General features: G+C 41.9%; 1 protein-coding gene across 1 annotated transcript in view; it reads left to right on the top strand.

Moving 5' to 3' along the window:
* Window positions 1–11,719, top strand: part of LOC311275182 (matrix metalloproteinase-17-like) — a 78,255-nt gene extending 66,536 nt beyond the window's left edge. Inside the window, exons 9-10 of the mRNA XM_084383491.1 lie at window positions 198–455; window positions 9,613–11,719. Coding sequence (XP_084239617.1) covers window positions 198–455; window positions 9,613–9,938 — 584 coding nt within the window. The 3' untranslated portion in view covers window positions 9,939–11,719. The remainder of the gene's footprint in view (window positions 1–197; window positions 456–9,612) is intronic.
* Window positions 11,720–12,620: the final 901 nt, after the last annotated feature.

Here is a 12,620-nt window from a genome sequence, read left to right as displayed (position 1 = left end):
TGCAGAAACAAGGGCATGTCTCACATTTGATATAAAGTGTACAACAGCTTTCCTGGCAGGAAATGTTCCTCTTTGGCTGCGTAACAAAAATAAGTGTAAATCTGGTACAAATCTTCCAGGTCTCAAGTGCATACACCGTCTGTGTGAAGAATAAAACTATAGATTTTGAAACAGATTTTCCCTTCCACCCTCTTCAGGTCTAAAGTACTGGGTTTTTAAAGACAACATCGTGGAGGAGGGGTATCCTCGTCCAATCACTGACTTTGGACTACCCTCGGAGGGAGTGGATGCGGCCTTTGTTTGGCTACACAACGACAAAACCTACTTCTTCAAGGACAACCACTACTGGCGCTACGACGACCACCTGAGACGTATGGACCTGGGCTACCCTAAAGACAGCACGCTTTGGAAGGGGCTGCCTTCACAACTGGACGACGCCATGAGGTGGTCTGATGGTGAGTAACCTTATGTTGTCCAGGCTGCAATAGACCAAATTCACACGGCAGTCATTTTCCTCTGATGTCACACTCAGGGCGGGAAGCTCAAATGTCGTACTGCTGTATTAGAGGTTGAGGTATGCATTCCCTGCGTACAACATTTTCCTTTTGATAGCAGCATTTGAGCTTCCCACCCTGAGCGTTATATCAGAGGAAAATGGCTGCCGTGTGATATATTCCATAGAGAACATGGTAATTTCCTTTTTCCCAGAACCTTCCTTTAGCTCCTCCTGGGTAATCTTCAGGTATTTCCAGGCATTTTGGGAGATGTAGTCCCTAGTGTGTCCTGGTCTTGGCCTCTCCTAGTGACTCATGCACAAGACTCAAAGAGAGGCAGTTGAGGACTTCTAGGTCCTCTGAGCGTATCAAACTGTCACATAGATTAACAACAGTCAGTCAGCAGAGAACTTTAATCTTAACCACATGTCCATGAAAGCCATGATGTCATCCTTGTCGCTAACCAAAGTCTGAGAGTAAAAGGTGAAGGTTGGAATGAAGGTAAAGTGATTCAGAATATGTATCTAACTAAGTGTCTGAAACCGCCGTACAACAGAGGAAATGAGGGGTCGCGAGGGGCAATTTTAGCAATTTTCCAAGACAGACAATCTGACAAATATGCCAACTTCACTCTGCATTTGGCCCAGTGCACTGAGATGTGACAGAAGGCAGGGCTTCAACACTTTTCCTTTAGACATAGTCGAACGATGGGTCACTTTGTGGTGGTGCTGGTGGTGAATATGTCTGAGAACCAGTTCCAAACCACATACAAGTATAAAAAACCTAGAATTACCTATATTGGCTATAACCTCTGACCTTTTGATGTCAAATGTCATAACTTTGTCATTTTATTCTATCAGATATTTGTATGTCAAATTTAATCATAGTTGATGTATGAATTCTTGAGTTATGGCCAAAAAGGTGCTTTGCGAGGTCACAGTGACCATGACCTTTGACCTTTGATCACCAAATTCTAATCAGTTTCAAAATGCTTCAAAATAAAAGACAATAGCCAGACATAAAATACAGATACATAAATCCGGCTTCATAATATGAGAGAATACCCTAAAAGCAGACGCCTCTCTTTGTCTTCCTGTGTTTCAATAACATGGTGCCTCCTCTAAGGAACTTCCAATAAACGTATGATAAATGTGTGATAATAAAGCTGCATTGCTACTTTTTCAATATTCCCCAAAATAAATGATCAAACCATGTCTCCAAAAGCAATCTATCACCTCGGGTAAAAAGGTGTGCAGAAGGAAGCCGGTGACATATTTTGACCCCTTCTGTCATGATTAAAATGTCATTATAAAGACATTCTGATTGATTACATTCAGTTTATAAATGATGAATCACCGCTGTCTGTTCCTTCCAGCGATGAATGATTACATTTCTCCCAGAAAAATAGAGTTGCAACACTCCACCAAGAGCATCAGACCACTGGTAGCTCTGGTTTTTGCTATTGCCTCAGGCAAGAGCGTGCAATATCCTTCTCGGGGGAAATCCTCAAAGTGGAGTGAATTACAAGAGAAATATGAGACCAGGATGGAACAATTATGCACGTTGGCAAACAAGTTTGGGAAGTTTTACGATATGATTGTGAGCCAACTTCTCAGGAAGTAAGGAAGTAAACTCTGAAATGGTTGGAAAAGAACTTGAATATGTCATGTTTCAGGTGGTCCATCCGCCCCATCCTTGTGAACGTGATATCTCAAGCACACCTTGAGGGAATTTCTTCAAATTTGCTACAAACGTCTACTTTGTGATCAGTGATGAACTGATTAGAATGAGGTAGCCACAGGTCACTGTGACCTCAAAAAACTCATTGTTGGCCATAATTCATATGATAATCGGTGAAATATTACACAAATGTACAACAGCGTGAATGATGAAGTTATGACATTCGATATCCAAAAGACACATCATCAGGACAACATGGAAGTCTGCACCAAATTTTAAAAATGGCACAAAGGGGAAAGTAAGGAGGTCAGAGTTGGGATGGAAAGTTACAAGATTTCATTGTGGATCGTAAAAAAAAAAAGGAATGTGGGAAATTTTTGGTTTCCTGATTTAGCCTGTCGCCATGGCTGATGACGTGGCTTGTACATTGTATCCCACACAAAAGCAAGTTAAATCAGATGGGAGATTAGGTAACCACCATTTATTTATCCTTAATTTATGCGGGAAGACTTTATGATTTATGTTTACTTATTTGAAGATTCTTCGATATGTGAGTCTTAGTGAAATTTTCATTTGAAAGTTTTAAGAATATTTAGATGATTATCAGGTTATAATTGCGAATAACAATTATGTTGGACAGGATAACTGTGACATGAAACTGAGTTCGTAGGCTTCATCCACTGGGGAACTTGAATGTCTGCACAAAGTTTCAATATGCACAGGAAGCTCAAAGTCTGTTACTGGGTTGATGAATCCCAGAAACGCAGAGAGAGCAAGGACGAGAAGTGTAAGCTCAAAGCAGAGGAGCAACACGCAGGATATACCGCCTTCAAGGCGAGCCATGCAAGCCGGTTCTCCCCGCAGTACGAGTGGTACCCTGGAGGGTTTGCTATGGGCTGGAAAAGCATCCTGAAATCATTCTTCTAGTTTACATTCTTTCTTTGCATTTCGTGTTTCTGTGTATTTAATGCTTGGTTATAAGCTCAAACTTTTTTGTATTGGACTGCTTTTTCTTAGTCTGACAGATGGAGCAAACTGCAGAGGGAGGATTGTAATGGGGGCAGTGGGGTGTCAGGTGTGACACTGAGGCAACGGCAAACGGTTTACATGGTTCACAGGTCAGATATGAGGGCTCACTGACCCAGGGACGTCAGCTTATTTCTGAGCTTAGTACAGGGAAAATACTTTGCAGTTCCAACCACAGGCAACAAAGTTGTCCTTTGTTTATTTTCAGGTATGTGTCAAGTATGGTGTAGATTCAGTATGTTCAAACTGCTGTGATGGTGCACACAGTGGGTTGAGGGAATAGTACACACATTTAAGGGACACACTTTTCCAGACTGAAATATCTCAAAAAAAAATTAACCTACTGATTCCCCGTCCTTCCTTCTGGTGCCACAAGACAGTTGTGGTTTCAAGTGAAATGTCTCAACAGCTAACAGATTTATGGCATGACATCTGACACATACTTTCATGTTGCTTCATGTCCCCATCAGGATAAATCCTAATATATGTGATCTCCAGACTGTTCATCTGGCATCAAAACCAGTTCAAACTTTCTTTGACATTTTGTTTTATGGGTAGTCAAGTCAAGTTTATTCCTATATTCTGAGTTTGTATCACTACTTCATTCATATTGTAAATGTCCCCTTTCTGAGTTTCTGAATTGCTTTTCCAAAACTACATAGTGCCCCTTTAAAATCTGATGAATCTATTCCTTTAAATCAACTTCTACCCCTCAAGGACATTTCATCTGAGTAAATCTATTCCAATTAAATATTTGTCATCATCCACATGGCGCATTCTTCCATAACGTTTATTTAGATTTTTGGGGGGTTTATTTTATTTTGGCAGTCCTTCTCCAATTTTTTGCTGGCATAGCTGCAGTATGCAGATTAGAAAGCCATTTGTATTCTTTCTTTTCCACGTGTCAAAATATTTTTTTAACCTTTATCTATTTTGACATAGCACACATGGTCTTTTTTGCCAACACTCGCACGCTTCACATTCTCACAGTCAAACACACTCAAAACTTGGAGCCGGCCCAGTGTAATCAGCTCCCCTGTAGCAGCCGAATGTCAAGGTCGCAGCGCCTGCTCCCATCGGAGCATCATAGCTACAGTCATCTGATCATATGTGCGTGTTAATGAGAAGCGGAAAATGGTCTGACGGCATTTGTTTGAGAGAATTTGTGCAGTGGTTTTCTTCTTTTAGAGTGCTGTGTGTCTGTATTGGACTGGACTGGATTTTATAAATATCCCCAGAAACGAGCCAGTGAGTCCTGAAATTTGAGGACACTCTCAGTGGGAGCCAGGATGTCCCTAATCCCCCCCCTGCAGCATGTGAATACATGGAAGCTCTTTCCCCGTCAGGTGTTTAGTGGTCTGTGTTCTGTCTTCGGTCTTGCTCCAAGCTCTTTGATGTGTGTGTGAACATGTGTGCTTGTGAGGGAAGAGGCCAATAACACAGAACTGACTTTGCTTGCTTCACCCCCCGGCCATTATCACCCCAGAGCCTGTCAGGGTAAACTTGGAGAACTACACGCCTAAGCGCACATAGACAGACCATGGGGCCTGGGAACTGGAGCCACATCAAAGCCTGTTCTCTGTTTGTTTCAGCCGGCTCGGGATGAATAGAGACAGAAAGGAGATCGAGGAGACGGGGGGTTGGGGGGGGAGTGATATGACAGCAAGAAGAAGAGAGGAGATATGGTGACACATTGTTATAGAAATACAGCATTAAGATGGGAGGATGTATGTGAAAAGAAGACGAGAAGGGGAATTCTGACAAGAGGAGATATGGGGACACCTGAGGACGAAGAAAGATAGCGAAGACAAGGGAAGAAAGAGAAGAGATGGGCGAAGATAGATGACTTGACTCGGAGGACGGATAGAGAAATCATATAGAGACAGAGAAAGGCAGTAAAAACACAGAGAATGGCTGCTGCGGAGGCAAAAAAGGGGCATAAAGGGTATTAATGTAGCTGTAATGATGATAATGGTCGGAGCTGCTGACATCAATATGGCACCCAGGAATAGTTGAGTCTTTTAGTCACAGTGAGAAAAAAGTAGAAAAAAAGAAATGTATCAAGCATGGATTATATATTTAACCTGTAGAGGAAGTTCACATAAGCCAGTAACCATGATGACAATAGTGTCACTTCAGTGGAGATGAAGTTACAGCCTCCGGGAAGTGAATCTACCTTTTTTTAAGAGGCCTCTGTCCTGTTCATCGAGCAGAAATGTCTGATAGGTCAGACCATCATGTTTAACTATATCATTTCAAGTGCTACAGTTACAGCAGAAAACGACAACAGAAATAAATACGTTTGCAGATTTGACATATTCCTGCACTACCCAGAAGTGTTGTTAGCGCTACGTCACAGGCATTTGGCCTTTAAACAATTTTAACAAAAACACAATGTACTAGACTTAAAATCTGAAGGGACTAGTATGCTCAGAAATTAAATACATAACTAAGGCCAGCTATAGCTTATTCCTCCTTGCCACAGTGCTCCATTGTTGTCCAGAAATACTGTACGTCAATGAGTCACACCATGACTGGGAATGTTCTTTCATTACCATGAACATGGGTGTTGTGGTAGCAGTCCCCAGTAAATACACTATTCACTCGAGTAACTTTTGCCAACTTTTTTAAAATTAAAAATGAAGCTACACTCGTGACCTGTTTTTAAAGTCTAAGTACAGCATGAATTATTGGACCTGAGGCTGAGCGCAATAAAAAATGTGGAGAGAGAAGGGCTATTATTTTTTGAATTTTCGTGTGATTTATTGAAAAAATGGTCAGTAACGCCAGCCTTATTCTTTTATTCTCATGTTGAAATAATGACTTAATAGAGAGGTCTCCCAATACCAGACATTGCCATAAATTAAATCTAATCACCCTGTCAAGAGTATTGTGTTGGCTCAAGAAATGACTCAAGGGTTATTAGCCAGTGGTGGGTGAGAGCTGACATGAATTCAGCACTTTTCACAGCTTTAAGACTTTTAGTCTCAGTCGGAAAGAAAGACGAACTTGAAGAGTGGCATTCATTCCTATGGACTTGGATTTCCAATTACATTGACAGATGTATACGGAGAGTGCCTGTGAGTAAGTGAAACTCTTGTACTTCTGTCTTTACGAGGATCAAGCTCAGTATCAGATGCAGAGAATTTGAGTTTGTGGGGATATTTTCGGAAAGTGACGATGTTATGGTCAGTTGTCGCTGCAAAGGGTTATTTTGGGACTTGTTTTGAGGTTGAGTGAGAGAAACTGATGTGTGTTGGGTCTTCGAAAGGTTAGAGGAAGCAGGAGAGCATGCCTTATTTTTATTCCAACAGCCTGGCTTGAATATATTCTCATGATTATGCACAGGAAATGGACCCCACTTAGTGCCATGAGACTTCACCCACTTACAGAAAAACTGCCTAGGCCAGCACCAGTCCCACATACGTACATATATCTTTTCTATGCAAAAGAACTTGTATATATAAAAATGAAGGTAGGAGTAAATGTAACTTTTTGTCTCGTCAAGGGCAGAACAACTTAAGTATACGTAAAAACCTTTTTGCCTCATTTTTCTTGTTTGGCATTTATTGTCAAGGCCAAAGAATGGGTAAAGAAATGTGGAGTAGTTTCTCACTTTTCTATGTAGCTTAAAAAGCCATGCAGGCCATACATTGTCGCAAATTCATTGCTGTTTTACTGATTTAATTTAGAAAGTGATGCTTGAACATAGTGCTCACAACTATTCTTTGGTACAGATTCACTCGGAGTACAGGTCCTTGACTGCTGGAGAACATTCTGAAGTAAAGCAAATACTTGAGTCATTCTCTGTCCTCATTTTGTGACCTGATTCAACACTTAAATGAATGCAAGGCTCCTATCTTTATGATATGATAGAATAAGATTTGGTTATTTTCTATAGATTTCCGTGACGAGAATTTAAACCCGAGGAATACTTACTCCACAGTTAACAGCGAGCCCCAAGGCCATTAAACACAAGAGGACACTCTTTACTCGTTTATCTCTCCCCTCCTATTCATTTCAGTCACTAGTAATAAAATGAATGAACATCAACACAATCCTATGCTTACTCCTGGCCTCTTCACTTGTCTTATTAACAAGTTAAAGAAGAAAATGAATAGGAATCAATTGCATCAGTATTGTGGCTGTACCAAATGTACAATTCTGTTTGAGTAAATTTCAGTGCATTCATTTTATCTTGTCAAAATGTCCTTTTTTGTCTCATTTTTCACAATGAGTCTTTTGTTACTACAAAGTAGTATTTTCATCAGAAGCACGCTGTGATTAGTTCTTTCTTTTCGTCTGCCAGTGCTCAGTTGGTATTTTGGTGACTCTAATTAACTTAAGTACCCTGAAGTGAAAGGACAGATGCAGTAGAGGGTGTGTCAGTAACGATCAAGTGGTACAGTGCAATTTTGGTGTCAAGAATGCCTGAAAAGGCGTTGCTGTGCTCTCCTGCAGGACCCCACAAAATTACATGTGTAATCCCGGCCAGATTTACCTTAGCATTCTTCAGATACGACATGTGTTAAAAGCATAATAAGCATTACTACCAGTGAGGCAGAATCTGCTCTGGTTCTTCCTCTAAGCAGCAAAACAAAATGCACCTTCTCTCCAAAGACTAATTTAAGGATTGTTTGTGCCTACTGGTGTTCAATTATCCAGTCTCTTCCAGCGTGGGTGCTCAATCTTGCAGCTATCACCAGCACAAGTTATTGGCCACAGCTCAGCTATTCTGCACAACATCCAAGTATGGACGGGCTGCCTCCTTAGATTTGGTTCAGATCATCCATCAGAGTCCCATGTTGAATTATCGTTGTCCCAACTAACGGCGACTGAAAAATAAAAGCTTGTGACAACATATGGTGACTGGCAATGCTAATATGTGCCAGCTTAGCTATTATTTACATACGATGAGAATGAAACCAACCATCTGAACAGTGAGCGCACCAAATACTAATCAGATTGTCGGTTTTAAAGTAATTTTGCGTCAATAGACACTGAGAAATGGACATTTTTTTCCCAGTGTAGAGAGAGTCACTGGATGAAAACTTGATCAAGAAACAATAGGACATTTATTATGCAATTGTATTATATGTGTGTCTTTTTTGCCAAAGGTGCATCACCATTTCATGGTTGGTTTAGGGTTAGGGTTAGGGGTTTAATGGCTATCATCAGAGAGCATTGTCTGATTTTTGCAATAATAGATGGGATATTCAGATGGTTATGGGAAGGAAACGTACATCTATTGTCCAAAATCTAAAAATGAAGTGAACAATGATCATCTCGTTACAATCAAATGTTCTTCCAGAGAAACCTTGGGACCTTGACATGCACCACCCACCCAAACACCACTGCTGACCAAGTACCACGCCCTAAAGTCACCAACTGATGGCAGTGGCCCACCCAGCCAGACAATGCTACTTGCCACACCACAAACACTCCTCAGGAATGATCTGATAAACATGACAAAGGGCTCAAGACATCACCCTGGCCTCAGATCCCAATCCGATTGAGAATCCATGGGACATCCCTGAGCAAATTTGATCCATGGAAGCCCAATCGTGGAGCAGACTTGGCTCTGACCCTGCAAGGCATGGACACAGGACCTCTGGGGTTGCCCTAGGGTGTCTGGCCCTGGGGTGCTGGCAGTAGATCCTTTGCGTTGCACAGGCTGCGAGGTGGGGCCTCCATGGATCGGACTTGTTCCAGCGCATCCCATAGATGCTCGACTGGATTGGGAGTTGGGCAATTTGGAGTCCGGGTCAATGCCTTGAGCTCTTTGTCACCCTTCCTTGGGCAATTCCTGAGAAGTTTTTGCGGTGTGGCAGGGTGCATTTTCCTGCTGGTGGGGCCACTGCCATCAGGAACCGTGGAGGAAGTACGTGTTCCACTACAGTGTTTGACTGTGTGCTTTGTGTAAAGTGGTATCCACATGAAAGATTTCCCAGCAGAACATTGCATTGTAAGGAGATGATCAGTGTTATTCACTTCACTTGTCAGTGGTTTTAATGTTCTGGCTGATCGACGTATATGATCCATGCTGCATTGTGAGCTGATCTGGAAACTCACTAGTGGGACTGCAGTGCTGATATGTCAAGTAAAAAGATCTGATTCTTCGTGGTGGAGATGCATGTACACGCCCGGGGAGAATCATATATTTTGTTATCCCACCCTGTTTTAAATTATTCCCACTCCGTCTCAAACCGGTATACTGTAGATGAAGGATTCATGAATCTAAGGCCCTTGATGTTTTATGTGTTATGAGCTTTTTGTGCATTCTAGATGAGAGCAAAGACAACTGTGTACCTTGTGTGAATAATAAAACACAACGTCTTGTATTGTCATCTGTTCTATGTTGTATATACACACACTAATACAAACCCTCTGCCCTCTCTCTCTGTCACTGAAGGCTCGTCCTATTTCTTCAAGGGGAAGGAGTACTGGCGAGTGCCTGGCAGTGACATGGAGGTGGAGGCAGGTTACCCCCGCCTCATCGCTAAAGACTGGCTTCTGTGCACCGAGATGCAGTCGGACTCTCCCGACACGGAGCCCAAAAGCACGGAGACGAGAGGCAACGTGGACCATCACTCGGACCACGCAGAGAACGGGTTCGAGGTTTGCTCCTGCACCTCGGACACCGCCTCGCCTTTAGGCGCCCGCCCCTCCCCATCTCCCATGTGGCTGCTCCCACCTCTCTGGACGCTCTCGCTGGCCCTCCGCTCTGAACTGCTATGATGCCAAAGCACGGGACAGAGTTCCTGAGCTGATTGGTGGAGGGCCAGTGGACACTCAGTGGAAGAACTGGAACATTTTGTTGTCATTATATCATTTGGTAACCTTTTGCGCTAATTTTGCTGTAATTTATTTCACATGTCATGGTGGGCACTGCCAACGAAAGTACTCATCCTTATAGGCATCAACCCACTCACAATGCTTTACAAAGTTTTTCATTGAACGGTCAAACTGCCTCATCTCTGCAAGCAAAGGTTATTGAACAGAAAGAAGAGCACCAACAGTGAGTATTTGTCTTCATTTGCAGCAGGTTTACAGCAGCAATGCCTCACATACAGACAAGTGGCATTCTGGGAAGTAGGCAGGTGCAACGGTAGACTTTCAAAAGGGCCAAAAAACATATTTTCACGCTTACCTCTTGTGGTATCGAGCCATGTAGGTGACTTTTGTGTAATAGTTTCTGCTTCCATCCCAGTACAATGGAGGTGAAAAATAACGTAAATCTTCCTTTTATAGACCCCTGAATACTAGCTATTTACCAAGTAAAGATATGGTAGCTGAAATACTAAGAATAACCTCCAGTATTTCCCTTCAATTCAACTAAGTACCTTGTTGTAATAACCAGTACAGGCTGGGAATAACTCAGATATAATTGTGTACTTCCTTGGAAAGTAGGCAACCAATTCTTAGGATTACCTCCTCGATGCGCATCAATTCAAGTTACAGCTGTTAGTTTTATGTTGGTAACAGCCTACTTGCCAATAAATGTTGTTGTCTTGTTCATGGCTACACCCATTCATAAAAGAGATTTACCCTTGAATCTATGGAATCTTGCATCTTAAGAGATGTTTTAAAATTTTATTCAGAGAGTAAGCTGAAACTGAGCTGTAGGTAAGTAACCAAAAGTAGCATGCCTTAGGGTTAGAGCAATGGCAGTGTTACTCTGGGGGGTCTGGGGGTTCCAGTGGGAACTACTTTATTTCTAAAGAAAAATAGTTCAACAAGACGGTCCAGAGTAAAAGGCACACTTTTCTGTTTTAGAGTAACTTTTCAATGCTGTGTGCACCATTAACACTTTACATTCACCTCCATTGAATTGGATGTCTCAGAAAATGGGGCAGATAAACTCAGACTATTCGCATGGCAGGATTGGTGATTGAGGATATACAGTATATTTACACACATATATAAGTTTGGGTGTGAACTAGCCTAATTAAAGTGACCCTGATAAGCATGAATGTTTGGTATCCTGCTCTCGCGGGCAGAGTGTAAACTTCCACTATGGGAGTTCTTGATGGATGGATGAGTAGGTGGATGGACTCTGTCAGCACCAGTTTTCTTGCCTAAATCCCTCCAACTGCACTCTGACGTGAGGAACTGCTGCTCATGTACTCATTTCCTCCACGGGCTCATCATTTTCACCTCTGGTTTGGAAGCATTCCCTGCTCTTGGTTTTAGTTGTATCTTTTTATATCAGATTCTGATAAAAGTAATATTCCTGTTTATTTGACATTGTTTTGATCAGGTCATAGAGTTTATAGAGCCTTTTTGTGACTGTTGGATGCATTTCCTTAATCACCCCCCTCGGCTCCTCCTGAAGACAAGAGTCACAACTTGGCGCCTGGATTTATTCTTGCTGTAAAGATATATTTACCTATAGACTGATATATTTGAGTTGAAAGGTTCTGCAGTTATTGCAAAACCTGGTGGACTGTGTATATTTCAAGGTGTGTTTTCTAATGTAAAATATTTTTGTAGAAAAATAAAAAGAATCTGAATGACTCTCTGGACTAACTGTGGTCACATGAATGTGTGTTTGGAGTACTCAGTGTTGCGGCTGTGTGGGCTGAGTGTGTAATTATTTAGTGTCATTGAAAACAAGCCCGGGCTTGAAGACAGATGAAGGTAACATGACAGCTTGCAGACACCAACTGGGAGCTGCTCTCCATCACTGATGTTATATAAGCGTGGTTTCTCTTGTAATGGTCACTGCTGTTCATTGGGAATGCAAACCACGTCATGTCAATCACAGCATGCACACTCACTTAGAGTCGGCCTCATGAGCAGACTGGCTGGCAGAGGATTATACAGTATACATGTGTTTCTTAGGGAAGAGGAATCAGAAAACTTATGTCACCTAATCCCCAAAAATGTTCACCAGCTCAGATACTAATAATTCGGAGATCAAAGTTAACAGGATGTCAGGCCTGTCGAGTCTCAGTAGACTCTCTCTCTCTCACTCACTCACACACACACACACACACACACACACACACACACACACACACACACACAAGGCTGGAGGTTTAGTTTCAGAGGAGCATTAAGTCAGAGGTTCTTCAAAAAAAGACAGAAATATAGTTTGTGAATTGTGAAATGTCATTTGTGATATTTTACATTTTAACCGAGGAAATTTTCACCGGCAGGAAATTTGGGTACATTTTTTAATCAGGAAACAAAAGTTGCAATATGTAAGAAAACATTAACATCAATAATATTGTAGCGCTGACGTTAGCATGCTAACCAGCTAGCCCCAGCCCGTTCCAGGCCTAAGCTCCCTCACTAGCGGTGTGAACACAAACACTCCCCCAGTGCTCCAAGCCTTATTCTGAATGAGTGAATATTTGCTACGATTGATAAGAAATCAGGAAATAAATACGCTTTTATAAAGTTATTTGTTTTGGT

The sequence above is a fragment of the Pagrus pagrus genome (assembly GCF_965226575.1).
Source record: "Pagrus pagrus genome assembly, chromosome: 19".
Lineage (NCBI taxonomy): Eukaryota > Metazoa > Chordata > Actinopteri > Spariformes > Sparidae > Pagrus > Pagrus pagrus.
The sequence above is the reverse complement of the archived record's forward strand: the minus strand, read 5'-3'. Positions and strand labels throughout refer to the sequence as shown.